Genomic DNA, 26,070 nt, shown 5'->3' with positions numbered 1-26,070 from the left:
AACGATGTTCGGAATGACAGCGTGCTTGGAAATATTATTTTTTTTGCAGTTTTTGATTTTTATTTCCTTCAAATATTTTTTAACGTCGATGAAAGTTATTGTAAAGTGTGGCAATCGCATAAACGAATCGAATGATGTATAAATCATAGGGGCTGAGTTAATTTTTCATGTTTTTTCCTCAAATTTACCAAAAAGATCTTTTGAAAAATTGATTTAAATATGATTTATTTGATTGATAATGCTCTTATGTGTGTATTATTGATAGAACAAACTGTTAGTGTCATATTACAGCATAATTACAATAATTTTCTCAAAAAATTGCCAGTTATTCGAATTTTTCCAAAAAATTCCAAAAAATCACCAAAATGCATTTTTAAGGTCAATATTTTGGTCAAAAGGGAAGAAAAGTAAAGTTTAAACACTTTTACATAACATTTCATCATTACTTTTAACTTTTGCAACATTTAACTCAAGTTATTCAAAATATCGATCATCTTTTAGAAAAATCGTTTAAATAAAATACCAGTCACAATTAATCACTACAAATCACCACGCATTATGATCGTTAGCGAAATTGCCACACTTTGCAATACCCCACTTTTCTGAAAATGCTCGATTTTTCATCATAAACGCGATTTTTTCCTAAAAACTGCTCAAACTGTATGGGGGCTGTCATTCCGAACACCGCTGGAACAACAGCGAACCTAGCGGAAAAAACGTCGTCGAATTCTTCAATTGTCAAACTGATAATCGACGTCGAATTGAAGGTAAATCGATGGAAAAAACAATGTCGAGCATGTCGAGTGTTTGTCGTACGTTTGTCGTCCTTTCGACCAATCGATATCGAAACGGTAAAATCAAAACCGTGCGACAACGCGTACGACGTGCGACATTTTTCAAACAGGGGTGGTGTGTGCAGCTGCCCCTAGGGGAATCGTTATTATATACACGGTCAGCTGGATGTACTCAAAATCAAGTTCAAATCCACTCAAAATCAAGTTCAGGTCTCGAACTGAAAATGAGTGGTTTTCTGAACTTGATTATGAGTGGATTTTTCACTCAAACGACAGTTCAAAAGCTGAACTGGCGTTTGAGTAGTTTGGACTTGGCGAAGAAATGGTCAGCAGCAGTCAGCTTTTTTTCTAAGTCGAGGTAAGTTCAGTTCAGGAAGCGGCAAAGTTGCTTTTTCTTTTCGGAAGGTCCGGGAGTTGTGGTGGTCCACTTTTGCCAGCTGGAAGAAATGTCAATTTACTTCCCCTTTGCCGAAATGGTCCGGGAGGATTGAGTGACCACTTTTCCAGCTGGCAAAAGTGGCAATCCAGTTTCCGCTGTGTCTCAAGATTTGCATCTTGAGACCTTCCGGATTGTCCGGAAGAGGCAAAACTTCCTCCTCCAACATAATATTATTTTGCAACGCCCGGACAATTCGGATGGTCAAACAGAATTGTTCGGACGTTGCAAAATATGTTGCAGGAAGAAGTTTTCCTCTTTGTTTTACCTCTTCCGGACAATCCGGAAGGTGCAAAACCGACGGAGGAGAAAAGTAACCGTCTGATTTTGACATTCCACATTGGTCGGAAGATGCAAACACGCTTTCTTTCTTCTCAACAGGATATACGGAACTGGTTCCCGGAACACAACGGGGACGGTCGGAACTGGTTCGCGGAACGGACATGGGGGAAGGGGTTATGGTTTATCCTCCCCACTCGGTGGTGTTCAAACGTTGGCACGACTGATGCTGCAACTGTGACTATTCGTGGTATCGATGACCGCTCCCGGTCGGCTGCCTTGGTCAACTGGATGATATTAATCCACCTACCGCGGACGATCCTGCTGTGCCGAAGCAGAAGAGCAGAAGGTTTTGGTCAGGATACTTTTAGGCGGTGTTTGGGCGTCTCAGGTGAGCAAACCAGCTGCCGGTGGAAATGACTTTGCCGACTATGCGGCGTTTGGATCGGCACCTGTGGCAACGCCAGTTGCGGCGGCTCCTTAGACGGTGTTCGGCTAAACCTTCCACCACTCCTGCGTCGATTGCCTACACCGGCACGATTCAATCGCTGGCGAACTCCATCAAAAGTGGTGCAACTCAACCCAACTACAGCCGATGGAACGTTTGCCAAGTTGGTCACCTACAGTACGGCGGGAGCGACAACAGCTCAAGCACTGGTAAGCCAAGAGTCTACCAGCTCTGTTTGGCATCGTCTCTTCGTCATAGACAACGCCAACAGTCAGCTACACCCCGCTAACGCAATCCTCCCCAGGTTCAACTACGATGGTCTCAGCTGCGCCGTCAGCCCAACATCACCTATTCAAGCGCCCAGCTATCAAGCATCTTTTGATCCTCCGGGTCCATGGCCGAGGTGGCTTATCTCAGCACCAACTTCACGGGCCCCTATCGGATCCGGCTTAAGCGGATCACCCTCGGACAACCTACAGCTCGCGCCAACGTTACACTTTCGTAAGTATTTCAAACCACGCACTCTTCTTCCGCGGCAGTGAGAATATCGGCACTTGTCGCTGTGTCCAGCAGCTGCGCCGGTCTAATCGGCAGCGGAATACTAACCTTTCGCTTCTTCCTCTTTAGCGACAGCGTCCGCAGCGGCCATCGCCCAGCAACTGCAATCCAAGATCAACAACAATGCGCACGAGTACTCGGTGTTTAACAATTCGTACGGCAGCAATCAGTGGACTAGCTAGAGTGGTGGTTATATTGGCGGCGGATGTGGCGCCCAGAATCATCACGGAGGTCACAATTAGTTACGGTGTGGTTGGTGGTGGGTATCACCATGTGCTTCACTGAGGATCGCCCACCACTATCAAGCGTCGCAAGTCTGAGACGGAATGGAGGAGGTCTGGGATTTTTTTTGTTGAGCCCCCGGCGGCCGCATCAGCAGCATCGGCTGGCAGCAACAAAACTCTGGGCATGACGTCGGCCATCAGTTTGGCGGAACCGAAGCCGGATACCATACCAAGACGGTGGAGCTGCAGAAGGCGCTCGAGCCGAACAACGTGTTTGAGGACGAGTCCGAGCTGAACCACCGGATGAAGATTCTGTCCAAGCTGAACACGCTGGTCAAGCAGTGGGTGCGCGATGTGTCCGTCTCGAAGAACATGCTGGAATCGCTGGTCGAGAAGCTCGGCAGGAAGATCTACACGTTCGAATCGTACCGGCTGGGCGTTCACCACAAGGGGCGGATATTGACGCGTTGTGCGTGGCGCCGCGTAACATCGAACGGCAGAACTATTTTGGGTCGTTCTTCGAACTGCTAAAGAAACAGCCCAAGATGACGGAGTGCCGCACCGTCCAGGAGGCGTTTGTGCCGGTCGTCAAGATGATCTTTGACAGCATCGAGATTGATTTGCTGTTTGCGCGGTTGGCGCTGAAGGAGATTCCGGACAACTTTGACCTGATCCTGCGGCTGGTGCCCAACATTAACAACTTTCGGCTGGCGCTGCGTTCGATCAAGCTTTGGGGGAAGAGTGAGTTGAGCTCTAGTTGGTATCTTTTAGGGTTTTTTGTGAATTTTTGTTTTTTCTTCTTTTCAGAGCATGGAATCTACTCCAACTCGTTGGGTTACTTGAAGGTGTGTCGTGGGATATGCTGGTGGCGAGGACGTGCCAGCTCTACCCGAATGTCGTCGCGGCCACGCTGGTGCGCAAATTCTTTCTGGTGTTTTCACGCTGGAAGTGGCCCAGCCGTTGTTGCTGAAGCAGCCGGACACCGTGAATCTGGGTTTTCAAGTGTGGGATCCGCGAGTGAACGTGCAGGACTGGTTCCACCTGATGCCGATCACCACGCCGGCATATCCGCAGCAAAACTCGACTTCAACGCGGAAGGTCAGGCTGAACGAGTTCAACCGCGGCATGCAGATCACGGACGAAATGATGCTCGGCAAGGCCGGCTTGGACAAGCTGTTTGAGGCGCCGAGCTTCTTAAAGTATCGCCACTTTATCGTACTGCTAGTGACCTCGAACAACGCCGACGACCACCTCGAGTGGTGCGGACTGGTCGAGTTCAAGATCTGCTCCCTGATCCAGAACCTGGAGCGAATTCTGCACATCAACCTGGTCCACGTCAACCCGAAATGCTTCTAGCAGCAGGAGCAGAACCAAAAGGACGACGGCGGCGACCATCATCCGTACCAATAATCCGGTTCCCCAACAAAGAATTTTGGCAGAACCATCAACCGGAAAGCGTCAACGCACGGAGCAGCAACAGCGACGCAGATGAGATCCTCGTACCGTCGACGCGACGACGACCACGGACCCCGGCATACTTGATGATATCACATCACAAACCGCGGACGAGTCGGCTACCTGCGACTGGGCATTTGGATCGGCGCCCGTGCCAAAGCCAGTTGGGGCAGTACCAACGGTGAGTTTTGGTTGAGTTTTTGAACATCCTTCAAAGGGTTCAGTTTAATGTCAGTGATAACGTGCGTCACTTTTGTGTCCTTTCAGCTGACCCGGTGTACCCAAGATCTTCATCAGTTGCTGCAGGAGACGGTCAGGATAAGTTCCGGGGAGGACTTGAAAGCGATTCGGAGGGGAAGGCTTGCCGGGACCACTGGTTCCGTTTTCGGGTTGATCAAAAGAACGGAGGTAACGTCGCCCGAACTGCAATATCCTCATCACGGGGCTCCTGACTGAGTTTGACGAGCGGATGCTGGCGCCCGGTGACATTGCGTCCTGGTGCTGTTTTCCGACCAGCGCTGAGCTAATGGTCGCCATCATAGGTTCTACCAACCGATCCCGCCATCCTACATCTAGGTCAGCTAGATGAGCTGATTTGCATTCCGTTACCGAAAGATAAGCACCGAAGGCCATCTCGAAGAAAAACCTGTGCAAGCGTTTTAAATATATTGAATATGAAATAAATAAATTATAACCAGCATTTCTGGGTTGCTCGAGTACTAAAATGATTTATTTAACTAAACAATCACTTAATTTAGTAGTAACATTCACAAATTTCAAAAATTTCAAGGTAATTTTCATTGAAACAGCCGAAAATCGCGGTCCAGCCAAACTACTCATTCGGCAGTTCGAGCGCTAAACTCATTTATGAGTTTCAGCATTAAACTCATAAATGAATTCCTCCACGCATGGTCCAAAATGAGTGAATCGAACTTGATTTTGAGTATATCCAGCTGACCGTGTAGTAAATGACCTTGTGACATTATTTCACTACTACAGATTAATTCACTCAAGGGGTGTCAACCCCTCGGTGGCTGAGTAGTTAGAGCATCTGACTACCAATCCTAAGGTGTGAGTTCGAATCCCACCTGATTCCATTCGTTTTTTGATTATATTCAAAGTTCGAATAATTTCAAGGAGACCGGTCGGGAATTGAACCCGGAACCTTCCGCTTATGAGGAGGGAGCCGTAGCCATTAAGCCACGGGCCGGTCTGTTTTGCAAAATTTTCTATACAAACTTGCTCACTGCTAATTAAGATATTTATTGCTTGATATGGGCTTATCACGCTTTTTAAAATCTGTAATCTCCTTCAATGTGCTAACATTAGGTGCACGATGGAAACTTATGCGGTTCCCCTTAATGTGTAAAAGTAAATTGAACAATGTGTAATGCTAATTTTTCAGCGAATCATGTTTTATTAATATGCATGTTGATTAGTCGGTTGTCACCGTGTATGTGATTGATATTGAAATCCATAAACGTCATTTGACGGTTCAAAGTAAATAAAGACATTTTCGGTGTGAGCTGAACGTTACGTTCTAATTTCAGCAGAAATTTGAATTAAATTGAAGTTTTAAGTAAGCAAATCAGATAATTTATAAAAAGCAAGAAAAATGTTCGTCCGCAGATTCCACACTTCAATTGTTTCATTTAGCAAAGTTGTTCCTACCAATCTCAAGGGCAAGAAGAAAAGTTCTCAAGAATGGCTCACCCGGCAGCTCAACGATCCCTTCGTGGAACGGGCCAAAATGGCAAATTACAGGTAATTTTTGAAAGTTTCAAATTTTTCAGATCAATTAAAACCTTTTTGCCTAATCAGATGCCGCAGTGCGTTCAAGCTGCTGGAGATCGATCAAAAGTACAACATCATCAAACCCGGCTTTACGGTCATCGACTGTGGTGCCGCCCCCGGCTCCTGGTCCCAGATCGCCGTTAAACAGTCAAACGCCGATGGCGCGGCACCCGGCAAACCCAAAGGCACCGTCATCGGGGTGGATCTGTTGCAAATTTACCCAATCGCGCACGCCACCACGCTGGGAAACACGGATTTTACCCGGACGGAATCGCAGGACATAATCCGCTCTCTGCTGGGCGAAAAACGGATCGATTGCGTGCTCTCGGATATGGCTCCGAATGCGACCGGGGTGCGGTCGCTGGACCAGGAGAACATCATCACGCTTTGTTATTCGGTGTTGCGATTTGCGATTTTAATGTCCTCGCCGAATGCGTCGCTGCTGATGAAGGTTTGGGATAACGGTGAGGTTCCGGCGCTGGAGAAGAATATCCAGCGGTACTACCAGCAGGTGAAGCGGATAAAACCCCGGGCTAGTCGGGCGGATTCGGCGGAAAATTTTGTGCTAGCGAGAGGGTTTGTTGGGGTGGAGCGATGAAGCAGTAGGGGTAAGGAATTGTAGAAGTTGTTAAAATCATAAACTAGTCTTTTGAATTTTTTTTTATTTTCCGTTGTGGGATCCGAAAGCATCCATAATCTACTATAGGTTGAAAGAACAAAACTCGAGTTAGTTTACAATAGGTCTTATTAGGATTTACGCCGACTCGATTTTTAGGTTAGAAATTTGACAGTTCGGCTGCACTGTTTACATTTTTTGCACGTGTGTCTCAGTAAAAATGTGTGTGCGTGTGCGCTCGTGACGTCACGCTGTAAAACCTAATTAGGGCCTAAAACTTTTGACAGATTTGGCGTAATATTGAATATTTGGCCCTTTTGAAATGTTAGTCCTGATTTATTTATTTTTAAATATTGTTTTCGGAAAGATCGGAAAATTTCACGAATGTTTCATATTTTAACATTGTAAATCGGACCTATAGTTGCTGAGATATCGACGTTAGAAAATGGTGAGTTGTTTGGGTGAGACATAGAAAACATCAATTTTCCTGTTTTTATACCTTTGCATGGCAATATCTCAGCAACTAAGGGTCGTATCAACAAAGTTCAAAAAAGCAAAATATAGAGAATTTTCCCAGCTTTTAAAAAATATTCTTAACAAAAGTGGGCAAACATGTGCACTAATTAAAAAAAATGAAAAATTGCGACTATTTTCAAAAAAGTTACCTAAAAATGCCTTTAACATGAAAACGGTGCACTTTATGAAAATTGCTCTAAAGTACTTTTTGATTGCAAATTTTATTTTATATCGAGAAATGAATTTGAAAAATTTTTGCCCAATATTTCGTTTTTTTTTTTTTTTGAAAAAAAATCAGAACTGATTAAAAAATTCATAACTCGGTCAAAGATTTGTTGCACAACCTGGAAATTTTTGGAAAGTTGGCATTTAATGTCCCCTAAAGCATATCAAAAAATAAAAAAATTAAAAATAGTTTTTTTTTTGCAAATCAAGTTTTAGTGAAATAAAAAATCACCAATTTGTTTTACCGTGTATCATTTTATTCAGTGTAGTCCATATCCATACCTACAACTTTGCCGAAGACACCAAATCGATCGAAAAATTCCTTCAAAAGATACAGATTTTTTAATTTTCATACATCATTTTTGTATGGACAGCTGCCAAATGTGTATGGAGAATTATATGGACAAACTAATGATGCAAACTGGCTTCTTTGAGCATACCGAAGGCACCAAAAAAGTTTCAGCCGGATTAAAAAATACAGAAAAAAATCGAATGACCGAAATCTGAGAGAATTGCCAAATGAGGCTTATTTATTTTTCTGCTGAATAAGATCGATGTACACTAGGGTGCTCAGAATATGGGACTTTTTTCTCAAAACCTCGCTCCACATGCTGAATATTGTTCCTTGGGCTATTTTAGGACTCTGGGCCAAATATAAGCAAAATTGGCTAACATTTTTACAAAAAAATTTATGGAAAACTCAATTTTCTTAAGGTTTGGTCTGCACGATGCGCTTCTTTCATCAAATTAATCCCAAAAGTCAGATTCTAATTGGAAATTTAATGCTCTACAACTTTGTAGAACATACCAAAGCTGTAAAACTCGATCCTGAATTGTTATTAGCTATTTAAAAAAGTCATTTTTTGTATGAAAAGCTTTTTTTTCACCAATTTTAGGCTCGGTTATCAACGGGTCAATCTCAACCGATTTCACTCAAAATTTGCACAGATGCTTAAAATAACCCATAAAGCCGTTTTTCGCTTGTGGAGCAGACGGTCATTTTTTCTGGGCACCCTAATGTACACTTTTTAATGTTAAGTTGAACAAGGCTACGACCATTAACCCTCTACTACCCATTTTTTTTTCGAAAATTTGTATTTTTCCCGTATTCAGAAGGTTATTTTGAGCAACTTTTGTTCTACGAAAAACTTTACTTCTTTTGTTTTATGTTTTTCTTGTTTAATTTTTAGTATTTATATTTGCATTTACACTTAACCCTCCGGTGGTTGGTCACTTTTTCGTTTGACACTTTTTTAGTTTGTACCCCGTTGGTTGGTCAAAGTCAAACCAAAAAGTGACGAACTGTTACTTTTTACACGGCGCTCACGCACACTATAGAAACAAACGTTTGTTAGTGTGTGTGAATTCCGTGTAAAAGGGGTGTCAAACTAAAAAGTGACCCTGTTCGTTTGACAACAGTTGGTGTGAAACCATCGGGGTTTAAGTGTAACTTGTTTAGATTATATTTTTTCTGATAGTATTAGGCTAATACTTCCACCTCCTATCATTAACTTTTGTCTACTTAGTTTTTTCATGTTTTTACAGCCACTTTTAATTTTTTTGCATGTTTTTCACATTTTTTACTCTAGAATGAAATCATTTGAATAGTTTAAAAATGCTCAGTAGTCTGGGACGTTACAAAAATTACTGCATACTTATTTTTACATATAATAAAGAAAATATTAGTGAAAAGCATTGCCAAAATTGACCTCCCAAATAATGACATTTTTGAAAATATTGACAAAGTCACATAAAACAAGTCACACTTACAACCCTGCAATTTTCTTAAATTTTAAGAGTTCTTCATTTCAATGCTTTTTAAAGATCAAAAATTGGTTAAAAAATGGATTTTTGGCGATTTTTTTAAATCGAAGCCCGTTTTGAGGTGGGGTCATTTTTTAAATTTAGAACGAAACCTTGCATTTTAAAATTTCATACTTTTTCTAACTTAGCAGTGTTATTTTTTAGAGTGTGACAAAAAAAGCAAAACAATCCACTTTAATTTTTGGTGGTCTCTGTTGCAAGTTTCTGCTCATTTCTAGGCTTCCAAAGGTTATGTGTGGTGAGTCACTCAAAACCTCTTTTACGCTAATGGACCGACGTTTTACTTCCCCATCCGATAGAAGGCGTGATCAGGCAAATCTCGTCTCGAAAAATGCCACCGGGTCCGTCTGGGATTGAACCCAGGCCTTACTGGGGTGAGAGGCTACCATGCTAACTACTGAGATTTTCAAAAATAGTTCACGTGGTTTCTGGCGTGATTCAGAAATGTATTGTTGTTTTTACATTCGTGCTCAAACTCAATCACTTCAACGAATCATCTTTGCGGTAAACTTTACGCAGTAGGCCTGGCCACTTTAACGTTTGTGATGTTTCAAAGCAATTTATTGCATTGGGGCACTGCAATTGTTAATAATGACAAGAGGATGCTAGCCGTTAAGCCCTCAAAAGAATGGCTGCGATAGGGTTTAGATTAGATTAGAATCGTTCGCGTGGTTTATGGATGGTCCCTAAATAGACTTCCTAGTTAGTGAATGCTGACTGTGCTGTTTGAAAAAGTTTATGTTGTATGAGTAGCAGTAGGTAGGTATACAAACAAATTTCAACACAAGTGAAAAATCCGTCATACAACAAGCTCAATCAACACTAATAAAATTCAATTCTTCACTACATTCATACTTTACAGTACTTTGCCACATGTTTGCTCCAACTGCGAGAAATAGAACAACCCAAAAAAGACAGTTCAACAGTATCTCCCACCACCCTATCTGCCTACTGCGTTCTACCGCGTGTAGCGTGGACACGAAAACCCAAAGAATTTATTACCAAGCAAAACGTCAACCGGGAAAGGTCAGTGTCGAATTTCGGGAACGTCAAACAGTGCCCGTTCTTTTGGAAGGTGTTCCAACAGTGTGGTTAGTGTCCCCGGCGACAATCCCGCGGAATCAACAGGTTGAGTTGCTTTTCAACAAGCAAAAGGTTCAATTCGTTCCGGCCACGACCAAACCACGTGCAATTTCGTGCCTGAGAGTCTGCTACGCGAGAACCATGGACCAGACCAAGCTGAAGGAACTGGGCCTGCGGCTGTTCGAGATCAACGCGTTCAAGTTCGGCGACTTCAAGATGAAGGTCGGCATCAACTCGCCGGTGTACTTTGACCTGCGCGTCATCGTGAGCTATCCGGACGTGATGAACACTCTGTCGGAGCTGCTGACCGAGTACATCCGGCAGATTCGCGTCGACATGGGCGTGCACCTGTGCGGCGTGCCGTACACGGCCCTGCCGATCGCGACGCTGATCTCGATCAAGGCGGACAAACCGATGCTGATCCGCCGGAAGGAGGCCAAGACGTACGGCACGAAGAAGCTGATCGAGGGCAAGTTCAACGCCGGCGACAAGTGCCTCATCATCGAGGACGTCGTCACGTCCGGGTCGAGCATCCTGGACACGGTCAACGATCTGCGCGGCGAGGGTGAGTTTAATTGAATTGTTGGGTCGCGTCGACGTTATCGTGAGGGGTGATTTATTGGCCATCCCAGAGTAGTAGATAAGTGCCGGAACAGGCACGTGGAAGTTGTGCATTTGCACTATCTCTTGTTGTGGATTGAAACAGTCATAACTTAAATCGGTTATCAGATGTAGTAGCTGGGTGTGCCGCGACTTTATTAGATTTTATGGACGTGCCGGTTGGGAATAGTAGCAAAGTACTCGCCCGAATCGGTGATAGTAAAAGTCAAAGCGAAGCACTTTGAAATGCTTATTTTGAAATTGATTCCTGGAATTCGTTCGATAGCCTCAGTTATGATTTTTTCAACTAGGGGAAATATACCCTTTCTAATCAAACACCTATCTTCGGCATATGAAGAGTTTGATGCTCGATTAATGCTCTAAAAATACTATTTAGGATATAAACTTACCAACAACAGCACCGCCCCAAGTAAGCACGCAAATTTATGCCATTTACTGGCCAAAAAGAACAAGTTTAATGCACTTTTGATCATAATTTCTATTTTGTGAGACCATTTCTCATCATTTTGGTGGCACACACATCCACACGCAAGATAAGAGGTTAACTGCCGAACGTCGCCATCAATATCTTTTCACTTGCGCTAACGTTTTCAATGCGCTTAAGATATAAAATTGCTTCCAACTACCGGCAACTTGTTCTTTTGCACATTAGTTAGTAGGTCTATTCCCGTACTTGCAGAATTGCAGAATTTCTGCAGCTTTTGCAGAATTCTGCAGCCAGCATAAGTCACTTTTTTGCAGCACGTTCCCGTACTTTTCAGCTCGCTCTCTTCATCTCTCTCTTTTGCAGAAGTTCTGCAAGGAGAGAAGCCGCAAAACTTTTGCCTGGATAGCGCGTTCCAGTACTTTTTCTGCAATATTGTACACAGTTGAGTGGATTTACTCAAATTCGGTATTGAAGTTTTTTTTTAAATTATTTCAAAACAATTAAAAAAATGGATTGACAAAAATTGTAATTGAAAGAAGTTTACCTCTAGAACGGGGACTTATTTTTTATGCAAATCAACATTTTATCTAAAAAATCAAGCATGTACCATTTATTTAAATATGAAATTAATAATGCTTAGGTAGACATTTTATAATAGAAACAACTTAAAACTTTTACATTAGGTAAACAATTTAAGAAATGAGAATGGCAGGTACGTTTAAAAAACTTAATTAAAAAAGAAAAAGGTTTAATATAGAAGGTACATTTATATAGACCATAAATACATGTTTTAATAGCAAAATGTTTGAAAGATAACATAAATAAATTATGATTGGATTTCACATCGAAGAACAACGGTGACGCAACGAAATTGTCAAAAAAAATTAATCACAAACTCTACAATTTTGAAACTCATAAATTTAGAAATCTCGATTAAATTTTCAAAAGGCCCTATCTGCATAGGAAACCCATGAGGGATAGGTTGTTTTGAAAATTTAATCTAGAAATATGAAAATTAAGAAATTTGTGATTAAAAATATAAAAATCTATTTTCAAATTGAGAAACTTGAAAAAAATAAATCAGATATTAGAAAAATTGAAAAATGCAAATATTTAATTCAGAAAAAAAAACAATAAATCAGAAATTCAAAGCTTGAAAAATACAAATAATTAAAAATTAAACATTGAAAATTTCAAAAAAATCTTAATTTTCAAAATTCCCAAACTTAAAAATTCTATTTTTTTTTAATAAGAGTTTGAATATTTCAAAGTTCAGAACACCAAAAATTCAAATGTTACAGTTTTAAAAAAATAATAAAAAATAAAGAAACTAAAAAAAAACAAAAATAAGTTAAATTTTAAAATTCTGTACATACAGTTCGTACTCTATTTTCCGAAGAACTCGTCAAAATGTTCAATCTCTAAATCCTCTAAACCTGATTTTCTAACGACTCCAAAAAAATGTACTTTTTGTGATTCAAGATGGCGCATTTAAGAATTTCCGAATTTTAGAATTTAAACTTCCTAAAATTCAAGAATTCGACTAAATTACATCACATTTTTTGGTTCAAATAAGAATACAAATTGGTAGCACCGTTAAAGGTACAATTTATTATTTGGCAATTAAATTTACCTATTATTTAAACACACATATTTAGTCTATTCAAAAAGTTATCATTTTAACACTAAAAAATATCGCTATATCATTTACATTAATAAACTAAGCATGAAATCGTTAACACAAAAAAAAATCGTTCTTAATAAAACCAGACATAAAAAAAACTAACTACCCAAAAAATCCATCGATTCAAAATATACAAACGTCTCTTCAAAAGACTAATTCAATTTAGAAATAATAAAACAAAAAAAAATATTACAACTAATAATAAAATGCTTGATTCTACCCAAATTGCAAACTTTATGTAAGCGTGTACTCAACATCCATCACACCAACTTGCAGTCACTTTTCAATAAGAAAGAGAAGAGAGAGCTTGCAGAAAAGTACGGGAACGGTTTTGCTGCAACTTCTGTCTCTCTCATTGCAGGAGTTCTGCCTGGGAAAAAAGTTACTTATGTTGCAGAAAAGTACGGGAACGCTCTGCTGCCGATTTCGTGCAGAATTGCAGAATTCTGCAGTACGGGAATAGACCTAGTCACTCACTTGAAAAATAATCCCGAAGCATGTCAATAATTAGCAAGCGCCATCAAAAAAAACAAACGCGCCAAGTCATTTGACGTTTGAATTTTGACGACCCATTCCAATCGAAGGCTGAAGAAAACCGAGCGAGAAGCGAAGACAAATGGTCTATTCCCGTACTGCAGTATTCTGCAATTCTGCACGAAATCGGCAGCAGAGCGTTCCCGTACTTTTCTGCAACAAAAGTAACTTTTCTCTCAGGCAGAACTTCTGCAATGAGAGAGACAGAAGTTGCAGCAAAACCGTTCCCGTACTTTTCTGCAAGCTCTCTCTTCTCTTTCGTGCTGAAAAGTATCTGCAAGTTGGTGTGGTGGATATTGAGTACACGCTTACATAAAATTTGCAAGTTGAGTGAAATCAAGCATTATATTATGAGTTGTAGTAAATTTGATGCCTTATTATTACTAAATTGAAGTAGTATTTTTGAAGGGACATTTGTATATTTTGAATTGATGGATTTTGGGGTAGTTTTTTTAAATGCCTGGTTTAATTGAGAACGATTATTATTTTTTTAGTGTTAATTTTTAATCTTCAATTGTTTTTTAACAGACTCTAGAACAGGCTGTATGTGTTAACATAATAGGTAAATTTAATTGGCTAAAAAATAATAAATTATACCTAAATCGGTGCTACCAATTTGATGTAATTTTGTCGAACGAAGGAGTCATCAAGGAGGTATTACAAAACTCCAATTTAGAAGATTAAGAGATTCGAAATTTTGGATTTACAACATTTTTAAATTTTACTTATTCTTGTAATTATAATTTCTTAGATTTTTTTTAACTATTAAAGGTTTATGCTTGTCACTTTTCAATTATATTAGTTAAACGTACCTGCAACTCTCATGTATAATTTCTATCAAAGCATAATTAATTTCTAGTTACTTAAACAATGGTACATGTTTGATTTTTTAAATAAAATGTTGAGTTGCATAGAACAATAAGTTCAAGAAATAAACTTTTTAATATTTACAAAAAAAATACCCAATTTGAGTAAATCCACTCAACTGTGTACAATATTGCAGAAAAGGTACTGGAATGCGCTACCCAGGCAAAAGTTGTGCGGCTTCTCTCATTGCAGAACTTCTGCAAAAGAGAGAGATGAAGAGAGCGAACTGAAAAGTACGGGAACGTGTTGCAAAAAAGTGACTTATGCTGGCTGCAGAATTCTGCAGAAGCTGCAGAAATTCTGCAATTCTGCAGGTACGGGAATAGACCTAAAGAAAGAACCAAGGGTGGCCACCAACACCACCACCAGCGCCTGTGGGTGAGCCAGTGCTGCCATAAAATTTTATCAATTTTGGGAGCACTAAGCAGACCCAAAAGAGCGCTGAAAGAAAAAAATGAGCTAAAAATAGGAAAATGGGCGTGACCAATGCACTCGACTGATTAGAATGCATTTGGGAAATATTTTTTTTAAATGCTTGTAAAAGGAATAGCATAACTTTTAGAAAAGTGAATATAAACAGAAATGTTCACAAAAAGTTGCTCTACTCGTTGGTGTACTTGGTTTTAGTAAATTTCAAGGAACATTCCAGATTATCCAGCATCATTCAAACACGACCGCTTATTAGGCTTAAAATGGGTATATTTCCCCTACTCGTCACTTTTTTTTAGAACTGAACACCGTTCAACAAAATTGCATAAATAACTCAATGATGTATTCCGGCTTTCAGGTCTCGTCGTGACGGACGCCATCGTGGTGGTGGATCGCGAGCAGGGCGGCGTCCAGAACACGGAGGAAAGTGGCGTCCGGATGCACTCGCTGTTTACGCTGTCCTATCTGCTGAACGTGCTGCTCGAAGCTGGTCGGATCGAGGAAAAGACGGTGCAATCGGTGGCGAAGTACATCGCCGGGGCGCAGATTCGCAGCGACGGGTCGTTCATGAAGAATGGCACCAAGGTGGTGAACGAGCTGAGCCGCGTTGGGATGTCGTTCGAGGCTCGGGCCGACTTGGCCAAGTGCGCGATCACGAAGGAGCTGATGAAGCTGATCGCGAGCAAGAAGAGCACGCTCTGCTTGGCGGCGGATTTGACGAGCTCGGAGGAGATTCTGAACCTGGTGGAGCGCGTTGGGCCGTACATTTGCATTTTGAAGACTCACGTGGACATCGTTGAGGATTTCAGCGAGAACTTTGTCAAGTCGCTGCAATCGCTGGCGAAGAAGCACAACTTTATGATCATGGAGGATCGCAAGTTTGCCGACATCGGGAACACCGTAGCGCAGCAGTACGCCGGCGGTGCGTTCAAAATTTCCAGCTGGGCCGATCTCGTAACCGTTCACTCGCTGCCCGGCCAGGGCATCCTTATGGGACTCAAGTCGGTCCTAAACGATCCGACGCAACAGCGCGGAGTCTTTCTGCTGGCGGAGATGAGCTCCCAGGGCAACCTAGCCACGGCGCAGTACAGCGCGGCCACGATGAAGATCGCCACCGAGATGGAGGGTGATTTTGTGGCCGGAATCGTGTGCCAGAGCGCGGATCTGGTGGCTTCGCCGGGACTACTTCAGCTAACGCCGGGCGTTAAAATTGAGGAGGGCGTTGACGCTCTTGGTCAAAAGTACGACAGCCCCGAGCACGTGGTCAAGGAGAAGGGAGCGGACATTTGCGTGGTGGGCCGAGGCATTTTGAACGCCAAGAACCAGGAGGACGCGGCCAAGACGTACCGGGACAGGTTGTGGGCGGCGTACTGCGAGCGAGTTGGCGTGAGTGAGTGATGGAAGAAGAAGAAAGTTTTGCCTTTAGCGACAAGAGTATTACCAACCAATATCGATGTGAATCTGATTGTAGAAAAGTAGCGACCTGAATCTGAGAGAAAACACGTTGAAATCATTCCCCAATCGCCTTTTTTTTTAGACTAAAAGTTACATATATTAACCATAAGTGGCAATCAAAAATAAATAATTGGATTATCTAAACACAAAACTAAGTGTTTTCTTTTTTTCAAAGTCACACAACACACTCAAAACAACCGACCTGCAGCGGAAAATGTCCATTTTTTTTTTGTTATTTACGGTATTTGAGCATGAGCATGAGAGACCACCCAAGGTTGCCCCTACGTTGCTGAACAGAACCGCAATATCCTGTCAACACCAACGGCGCCCGCCATGTCAGTTTGTAGATCTCGATTTTAAGTTCGATTCCCATCTACCCCTTAACGGGAAAGATCTGGTCCTCGATCTGGACTCATTGAATTTGGAATTAATGAAATACATGGTGGGGTTCACGATCCCCTGTCCTTTAGATTGGCAAGCAAAATGCTTTCCACTTTACCGTGGAGCATTGGTAGCTCGATGAGGACTTTATTGGCTTATATAGTTGAATCCAGGAATCGGATTAGAATACAAGTTTAATGCAAGTTGAATTTCAGAACTAAACAAGATTGCTTGCAAGATTGCAGACGCATCTGAAATTGAATCTAAATTACCCAAATTACCTCGCTAAAAACTCGCACTTTATCGCGTATGACAGTTTGCCAAATTCGCAAACAAAATAAAATGTATGCAAGCTGACGTTTCTGCAAACAAATGTCGGCGGACAAACAACGCTGACAAACTGTTAAAATGTGCGAGTTTGTGTGTTTGTTTGCCGTAGTCTTAGGGCATCTCCACCGCAGAGATCTAATTGCGTGGCAAACCTATCGGTTGGATCCCCAGTTTTAGCTTTGCTCCGTAGCTAATACACGTTTCCGCACCGTTGGGAGCTAATTTGGCTACTGAATCAAGCCCACCGTGGGGATCTAATTTATTCATTTTCCAATTTTAGCCGTTTTGTTGACAAAAATCAATGAAACTATGTTCTAGTATGATAGAACATGCTTCCAGTTGCATTATATGTCCTAATTGTTTGCTTACATCTATAAAATATAATTTTCAAATTTTTAAAAGAGTTCATCCGATTTGCTCCCGACATGTTTGCACCCCAACATTCGCACCGCGGGTAGCAAAGCTAAAGCTAAATTAGCCTTCGAGTTCATTCAGCGAAGAAAAAGTTCATCGGGGATCCGTCGAGTAGCCAAGATAGGTGCTCGAGAAGTCCCCAAGCTGCCGGTGGCTAATTTTTTCAGCGATTTTTAGAATTATTTGTATTCGTTTTGGTTGAAGATGCATTTATTTTGACTATCAAATTTTAATAAATATTAAAGAAATGAGTTATTTGGTTTAAAACGACTTCATTAAATTGAAAAATTTTGGAATTTATATTTAATTTGGTATTTTTTAAATAAAAATAATCAGCCACCTATGTTTAATATAAGCAAACCATCACAAAAAAATTAAACATGGATGTTGAAAATTTATAAAATAACTTAACCGATTTGAACATTTTTAAATTATTTATTAAAATTTAAATATAGGGTAGGGAGTAAACTAAAAATACGAATACATTTATTATTATTTTTTTTTTCATTTGATTTAAAAATATTTTGAATAGTAGTACCGTAAAGGCTGATACGCAGATTGGAAGGAACGCAAAACTCCATATAAAAAAATGGTCAGGGAAAGGGCAACGAAAAGATTTTTCTTAAGCGGTACGCAACTAAAAAGCTCTAAAAAGTAACAAAAACGAAAAGTGGCGTTTGACGTTTCTTCGCACGGTGCTTGTTTGCAATATGAATCGAAAAATTTGAATTTTCCTTTTTGAATGCGACTGAAAATCACAAACGTATTGATAATCTTGTATACGATATAATAATATTGAAAATCCCCGCCGAATCTCAAAATGCAGAATTTTGAAATTAAAAGGACAGATATAGTTTTATGGTCGAAATAGAGTAAAAAAAGAAGTTGTCTTTATAGCTGTCGGCAGACATGTCGGCCACTATTGCTAGTACCAACCAGCAACCTCTAGATTGTGAGTCCAGTGCGCTGTCTAATTGATCCACACGGACGGGATCGAAATGAAGTAAACCAGAGCGAAAAAAAAACTTGACAATTATCATACAAATATCTATTTTCTGACTGAAAAACTCAATAAAAAAAATCTTAAATTTGGAAATTCAAAATTAAAAATATGCAGAATTGAATAATCATTTTAATATTAAAGTATTTATAAATTCAAAAGCTCAACAATTTATTTAAAAAACACCAGAAATTACAAGTCGAAATTCCAAAAGCTTAAAACTCTGAAATTTAGAAATTCGAAAATAAAAATTTACGAAAAAAACACTATTTTTGTCAAAAATACAGAATTTAATAATTTAAGAAGCTAAGAATCTAAGAATCTAAGAATCTAAGAATCTAAGAATCTAAGAATCTAAGAATTTAAGAATTTAAGAATATAAGAATCTAAGAATCTGAGAATCTAAGAATCTAAGAATTTAAGAATTTAAGAATTTAAGAATTTAAGAATTTAAGAATTTAAGAATTTAAGAATTTAAGAATTTAAGAATTTAAGAATTTAAGAATTTAAGAATTTAAGAATTTAAGAATTTAAAATTTAAGAATTTAAAATTTAAGAATTTAAATTTAAATTTAAATTTAAGAATTTAAGAATTTAAGAATTTAAATTTAAGAATTTAAGAATTTAAGAATTTAAAATTTAAAATTTAAGAATTTAAGAATTTAAGAATTTAAATTTAAGAATTTAAATTTAAGAATTTAAATTTAAATTTAAGAATTTAAATTTAAAATTTAAGAATTTAAATTTAAAATTTAAGAATTTAAGAATTTAAGAATTTAAGAATTTAAATTTAAATTTAAAATTTAAAATTTAAGAATTTAAGAATTTAAATTTAAGAATTTAAGAATTTAAGAATTTAAATTTAAGAATTTAAGAATTTAAAATTTAAGAATTTAAATTTAAGAATTTAAGAATTTAAGAATTTAAAATTTAAAATTTAAGAATTTAAATTTAAGAATTTAAAATTTAAGAATTTAAATTTAAGAATTTAAATTTAAAATTTAAATTTAAGAATTTAAAATTTAAGAATTTAAAATTTAAATTTAAGAATTTAAAATTTAAATTTAAGAATTTAAGAATTTAAATTTAAGAATTTAAAATTTAAGAATTTAAGAATTTAAATTTAAAATTTAAGAATTTAAGAATTTAAGAATTTAAGAATTTAAATTTAAATTTAAGAATTTAAGAATTTAAGAATTTAAATTTAAAATTTAAGAATTTAAGAATTTAAAATTTAAGAATTTAAATTTAAGAATTTAAGAATTTAAGAATTTAAAATTTAAGAATTTAAGAATTTAAGAATTTAAGAATTTAAGAATTTAAATTTAAGAATTTAAGAATTTAAAATTTAAGAATTTAAAATTTAAATTTAAATTTAAATTTAAGAATTTAAGAATTTAAGAATTTAAGAATTTAAATTTAAAATTTAAAATTTAAGAATTTAAGAATTTAAGAATTTAAGAATTTAAATTTAAATTTAAGAATTTAAGAATTTAAAATTTAAGAATTTAAGAATTTAAATTTAAGAATTTAAGAATTTAAGAATTTAAATTTAAGAATTTAAATTTAAAATTTAAGAATTTAAAATTTAAGAATTTAAGAATTTAAAATTTAAGAATTTAGAATTTAAGAATTTAAATTTAAGAATTTAAGAATTTAAGAATTTAAATTTAAGAATTTAAGAATTTAAGAATTTAAGAATTTAAATTTAAAATTTAAGAATTTAAATTTAAGAATTTAAGAATTTAAGAATTTAAGAATTTAAATTTAAGAATTTAAGAATTTAAGAATTTAAGAATTTAAGAATTTAAGAATTTAAGAATTTAAGAATTTAAAATTTAAGAATTTAAGAATTTAAGAATTTAAGAATTTAAGAATTTAAGAATTTAAAATTTAAGAATTTAAGAATTTAAGAATTTAAGAATTTAAATTTAAGAATTTAAATTTAAGAATTTAAGAATTTAAGAATTTAAATTTAAGAATTTAAGAATTTAAGAATTTAAATTTAAGAATTTAAATTTAAATTTAAAATTTAAGAATTTAAGAATTTAAGAATTTAAGAATTTAAGAATTTAAGAATTTAAGAATTTAAGAATTTAAGAATTTAAGAATTTAAGAATTTAAATTTAAATTTAAGAATTTAAGAATTTAAATTTAAGAATTTAAGAATTTAAGAATTTAAGAATTTAAATTTAAGAATTTAAAATTTAAGAATTTAAGAATTTAAAATTTAAGAATTTAAGAATTTAAGAATTTAAGAATTTAAATTTAAGAATTTAAATTTAAGAATTTAAGAATTTAAATTTAAGAATTTAAATTTAAGAATTTAAGAATTTAAAATTTAAGAATTTAAGAATTTAAGAATTTAAGAATTTAAGAATTTAAGAATTTAAGAATTTAAGAATTTAAGAATTTAAGAATTTAAGAATTTAAGAATTTAAGAATTTAAGAATTTAAGAATTTAAGAATTTAAGAATTTAAGAATTTAGGAATTTAAGAATTTAAGAATTTAAGAATTTAAGAATTTAAGAATTTAAGAATTTAAGAATTTAGGAATTTAAGAATTTAAGATCAGGATTGCATGTTTTCGAATCCGTATTGGCTTATTTAAAATGTTTTGCTTGAATTTTGCGTTTTATTCAATACAAATGACTTGTCTCTTGCATGTCCAGCAGTTGATCGACAATGCGTTGACCAAAATTAATCAAACACAGCCCCAATCTGACCTCAAAAACTAAACTGCATCACCCCAGATTGCCAAAAGGTGGCCAAAAGTCATTTTTCATGCGTAAACTTGCAGCACAGGAGGGAAAATATCTCCAAACTCGAAGAATTGAAATCGAAAAATCAATCATCACTCCTAATGTAAACATTTACTGACGTGAGCAGGATAAACTCTTTGTTTACAAACTCACATTGGCCTAATTACATTGTTTTGCTCGAAAAAACCATCCGTCAGACGATTTGCTCCCGGTAGATCCCAGAGCTAACCTGAGTTTTGTTTAGATTCGGATGAACACGGATGAACTCGAACCTAAATTAGCTCTCGCACAAGTACCGCGGTGGGCTTGACGCGGGTGCCAAATTAGCTTTGCAACGCAATTAGGTCCCTGCGGTGGAGATGCCCTTATACCTCCTTTATAGAAACTTACTTGTGGATACCGTGGAGATTTTCCCTTGTCCCCTTAAAAAAGTTGAGCATCAACACTTTCCGTCTTCCAAATCACTTTCCAAGTGGGCCTGGTGGGCGGTGGAGATTGGAGCGGCGTGGTGGTGAGAATCTGGTTCAGGTGGAATTGGTTCTATTCCTAATTATCGATTTCAAGGCAAGTCTGCAATCCGCTAAAATTAACGTCTCCTAGTGAAGCGAAAGGGATGTTAGTAACGCTTGTTGCTACTAGGACAGCTGCTTTACGCTGTGCTTACACCCCACAAGCGCCAAGAACCTGAAATGGTGTTAGTAGGTAGGGATTTCAGGTCAGTAAGCGTTTGACACAAGTACGTAAACATTTGCAATTTTAACTCCAGCAACGGAAATCAACCAAACTTCAGGACAATGCACAGAATGGTAAACCAAAACAAATGTGTTTGTTATTGTTTACATTGCGTGCTCTAGTTTTTTGTTTATTCAGGGTCAAACAATAAAACGCGTTTTTCTCGGAACTCGGGTAAATGTGGTGACAGCAATCATTTGAATGCAGTCATGGGCCAAGCGATCGAAATTTCAGTAGATTCTAACGAACGGGCTCTGAGCGAATGATAGAGGGAGTGAGAGTCCATGAGTGATTTTGCGTTGTGCTCATACTCTAGATATGTTCGGATGTGTTTGTATTTTGGAAATTAGAAGTCGAAGAATCGGTCTATTGAAAAAAATCTGTTTTGCAGTTCCGTCGTGAAACTACTTACTTTTTCCTGTCATTCTTGAACTTGGGTGCTGAAAAGTTGAACTTTTCAAAACTTCAACACACTATTCAACATTTTTTTGATTTATTGACAAAATACATGAAAATTTGACTTAAAATTTCACTCAATGGGTGTTTTTCAAAATTGCAAAAACTGTTGTAAGGAACTCGTTGCAAAACTTGATTTTTTCAGCACGAGTCGTACATTTATCTAACGAGGTTCACCTCTTTTTGCAACTTGGTGCATAAACTTCTATTTCAAGATATCTCAAGATTGAAAGACAAATGCATGCATGTAGATTGAATCCCCTTATCAAAAATATCAATAGATTTATTGAAACAATTCTACAATAAACGTTACAAATCTATTCATTTCTTACACTTCAATGAAAGGTGGTCAACTAATCTAAAACAAAAGCGTCTGCTTCCTTCACTCCACCGCGGACGCCTTCCGGCCCGCCTTCTCCTCCTTGTCCATGTGCAGCTGCTTGAGCAGCGCCTTGTTGATCACGTTCAGCACGTCCATCTGGGTCGAGTAGAACAGATAGTCGTCCTTGATGCCGTTGATCTGGGCCGCCACAAAGTTGCCCAAGCTGCGGGCCCGGTCCGACTCGACTGAGATCGGTTCAACTTGTTCGACGGAGGTGTTGGCGGGCGTCGTTGCTGGCGTTCCGACGGGTTCGTGCTTGGGAAGGCTGGTGGGTGCGGCGGGGGTTTGAGTTTGCGGATGTGGCGCGGCGATTACATCGGTGCGGATGATCTTGACTGGGGTGGCGGCAGCCAGGTCGGCGGCGCTGATGACCTCGTGTTTGCGCTTCGCGACGACCGTGTTGGCGTCGGTGATTTCGAAGATAATTTCCTCCTTGGGCCCGTTGTGGGTCATCGAGGCGGACACGTTGTGGCTTTTGCGGACCATTTTGGTTTTGCCGAGCAGATCCTCCTTGGTGTCTACAGGTTATAGAATGGGTTGAATTAGTCTTGAACAGGACTACGAGTGGGACTCCTTACCTTTGCCCGGTTGGGCACTCTGAATCTCGTACACAATCTCCGAGTCGTCGTTATCGTCCTCGTACACCTCGGCCTCGTAAGTCTCGTACTCTTCCTCGGCCTGCTGGTAGCTGTTGTCGTCGTCTTCGACAATTTCCGCTGCTCCGTTCCGTGGCCGGATGTGCTGTCGCAGGAAGGACAGATAGGTGTACCACCAAACCGTTGGTACGTACTGGCCACCCTTTTCCTGTGCCCGCCGAACCTTCCCGTACTCCTGGCCAAACTGGGTTCGCATGGTTTGGATCTTCTTCAGGATGTCGTTGGTGGTCGTGCCGGGCCGGTGATCTTCCAGCAGGTCGATGATCGTGTTCAGCGCCATCTGGCGTTCGCCCTTGTTGTAGTACTTGGGATGTCTCATGTTGTACAGGATAGGATGCTCTTTGTACAGCTTCAGCAGTACTTCCGTCGCACCCCGCTTCCAGTCGATCGAACTCATCTTGGCACTTCCGGTGGCTCGGTTGCTCGCAGACTCGCGGTCGTACGGTTCTATCGACAGTTGCAACAAAGAACCCGTTTTCATGAAAATTCACTTGCACACGACTCCCGGATTTCCCTAGAAGTGGCTTGCTTGCAAACAAAATGGAGAATGCAATTTTTGTACGCCGCCAGCTTGCATCCACCGATATCAACTTGAAAGTCAATTTGGCGCGTAATTATTGCAATCAAAGCCAAATCCAAGCAATCCCCTGCGCTTTTCACTCAAGTTTTCAAAACAATACTAAACTATTCACCCCAAAATCAAACTAATCTTGCAAGAAAGTTGTCAAAAGTGACGTTGTGAATGAAGGTAAAATAATAAAGCCATCAAAGCATTCAACTCGAACACAACACACCAATACACAGACACACTTGGTAGAGGGCGGAAGAAATACCAACACTGCACCGTTTGCACGCAAGTTTGTGTTAAACAAACGTTGTACGCGTACAACACGTGCGTGCGTGCGGACCGAGTTGAGTGTGAATGTGTTTGCTCGCGACAAGTTTGAGGAGGGAACACCACACGTGTCGGCTTGTGGTGAATATCAACCTCCATGCTTCGAGGGAGCAGACGAATGAACGAAATTTCTTGCAAATTGCGAACTTTTTTTTTAATAATTTTCATAAATTATTTTGATTGATAATTATTGTAACTCAAATAATTGAAAAATATCGGCAGTTTGAAAAACTTTTAAAGGATATTGTTTTTGTTAATCAATTAACGGCAATTTTTTTTATCGAAAAGAATTTTAAAAAATCAAACTTTGACAGTTGATAAAGTAAACAATCTTGGAATAGTTATGAACAAACACCTAACCTGGAACCGAATTTTACGAATTTTAAACCAACATGGAAACACTTTATCAATAGATACTAAAACAAAACTAATCAAAACTCTACTTTTACCTCACTTCATTTACGGCAATTTAATTATCTCTCATTTGTCAGCAAGAACTGAACGTCACTTAAAACAGTTTGATTCTAACGTTGTATTAGATTCATTTACAATTTACGCTGATATGACTATGTTTCTCAACATCACTCGTCAATTTTTGGCATACCTTTACAAACACATGGTGTCGATCCAAATCCCAAGATAAAATTCCCTGACTTTTCCCTGACCTCTCCAGACCACCATATTTTTTATTTTCTATTTTTTACTAACATATAGTTTGGAGCGTTTTAATGGTTTCATGCATTTTCTTTTTTGAATATTGGAAATTTAAAATATTGAAAAAAATCTATGACTTTTTTATTTTATTTTTTTAACGATGCAAAAACTCAAAAACTTTTTTTTATTTTGTTAATCATTTTTTTCTAATCGAACATCCAAAATGAGCAACCATAAAATTGTCCTGTTTTTTTTATCTGGTGATGCCATTTTAAATGCTGCCCTTTACCAAAAAATCCAGAGTGTTTTTTTTTTAATGGGTCATATAAACATATGAAACACAATAGCTTACAGGACCTTTAAAAAACTCTAAAAATAATTACAACTGTTGCAAATTTCAAATTGCGATTAGTTAGTTTCACTTCATTTCTTAAAGAAAATTAAAAATTAAAAGTTTTCAAAAAAAAAACAATTGAAAATTTAAATTAAAGTAAGAAGTCATGTTAAATTTTAAAATTGTTGCCTTTTGCGGAATTTTCAAACGAATTAGGCCGTTGCCATTTTTGATTGCGTTTTTATAAAAAAAAAACTAAAGTTTTGGAGACAAAAACTTGAAAAAAAATGTAATTTTGTAGAACCTTAAGAAAGATTAAAACAAAACTGAAAAACTAAGAAAAATATACAATTAAGAGTAAATTATTCAAGTACATGTTTACGGTTTTAAAAAAGATCTAGGTATTTTTCAACAATGATTGTATTTAAAGTTAACGGTTTTCTGGATATTTGAAGAGAACATCTTCTTATATAATATTTCAAAAAAAAATGTTTTTGCTAAAAAATTAAAAAAAAATGGTTTCTACTTTGACCACAGCCTACAGACGATCATTCACATTTGTTTTCATTTTATAAAAATAAAAACAAAATACAACCTGCTCGAGCATTTCAAATAGTCATTATTTATCAAACTTAGATATTTGGGTGTTTTAGAATAGATTCCAAATTTAAGCTCGATCTGACCACGAGAACTCCTCCTTGTAACCCATTGAATGTTGTTTGGGGAAAATATGTGAAATGTAGTTGTACAGTCCCTATGAAATCTCGGATGCTGGAAACAACTTTTCCGAAGAGACCATATTTTA

The 26,070-nt window shown here is 37.8% G+C and overlaps 4 protein-coding genes and 1 pseudogene across 5 annotated transcripts; 4 read left to right on the top strand and 1 right to left on the bottom strand.

Moving 5' to 3' along the window:
• The first annotated feature begins 2,049 nt into the window (after positions 1–2,049).
• On the top strand, positions 2,050–2,815 carry LOC119769550. The gene is made up of 3 exons (XM_038262424.1): positions 2,050–2,166; positions 2,262–2,458; positions 2,585–2,815. Exons 1-3 carry the CDS (start codon positions 2,105–2,107, stop codon positions 2,695–2,697), a joined length of 372 nt encoding a protein of 123 aa, XP_038118352.1. The 5' UTR covers positions 2,050–2,104; the 3' UTR covers positions 2,698–2,815.
• Positions 2,721–4,095, top strand: LOC119768982 (annotated as a pseudogene).
• A 1,599-nt stretch (positions 4,096–5,694) lies between these two features.
• Positions 5,695–6,642, top strand: LOC6032533 (rRNA methyltransferase 2, mitochondrial). 2 transcript variants are annotated; one of them, XM_038262423.1, is made up of 3 exons: positions 5,695–5,773; positions 5,851–5,958; positions 6,016–6,642. In XM_038262423.1, exons 2-3 carry the CDS (start codon positions 5,945–5,947, stop codon positions 6,584–6,586), a joined length of 585 nt encoding a protein of 194 aa, XP_038118351.1. In that variant the 5' UTR covers positions 5,695–5,773; positions 5,851–5,944; the 3' UTR covers positions 6,587–6,642. The 2 variants fall into 2 exon arrangements, with proteins under 2 accessions (XP_038118351.1, XP_001843114.2); XM_001843062.2 differs by having other exon boundaries at positions 5,700–5,958.
• Positions 6,643–10,144: 3,502 nt separating this feature from the next.
• LOC6032534 (uridine 5'-monophosphate synthase) lies at positions 10,145–16,420 on the top strand. The gene is made up of 2 exons (XM_001843063.2): positions 10,145–10,817; positions 15,173–16,420. The coding sequence occupies exons 1-2, from the start codon at positions 10,394–10,396 to the stop codon at positions 16,210–16,212; spliced, it is 1,464 nt and encodes a 487-aa protein (XP_001843115.2). The 5' UTR covers positions 10,145–10,393; the 3' UTR covers positions 16,213–16,420.
• Positions 16,421–22,586: 6,166 nt separating this feature from the next.
• Positions 22,587–24,150, bottom strand: LOC6032535. Its single transcript, XM_001843064.2, has 2 exons — positions 23,305–24,150; positions 22,587–23,244 (listed from the first exon to the last, which is right to left on the bottom strand). The coding sequence occupies exons 1-2, from the start codon at positions 23,861–23,863 to the stop codon at positions 22,727–22,729; spliced, it is 1,077 nt and encodes a 358-aa protein (XP_001843116.2). The 5' UTR covers positions 23,864–24,150; the 3' UTR covers positions 22,587–22,726.
• Between the last annotated feature and the right edge of the window lie 1,920 nt (positions 24,151–26,070).

Source organism: Culex quinquefasciatus, chromosome 3 (genome assembly GCF_015732765.1).
Source record: "Culex quinquefasciatus strain JHB chromosome 3, VPISU_Cqui_1.0_pri_paternal, whole genome shotgun sequence".
Lineage (NCBI taxonomy): Eukaryota > Metazoa > Arthropoda > Insecta > Diptera > Culicidae > Culex > Culex quinquefasciatus.
The sequence above is the reverse complement of the archived record's forward strand: the minus strand, read 5'-3'. Positions and strand labels throughout refer to the sequence as shown.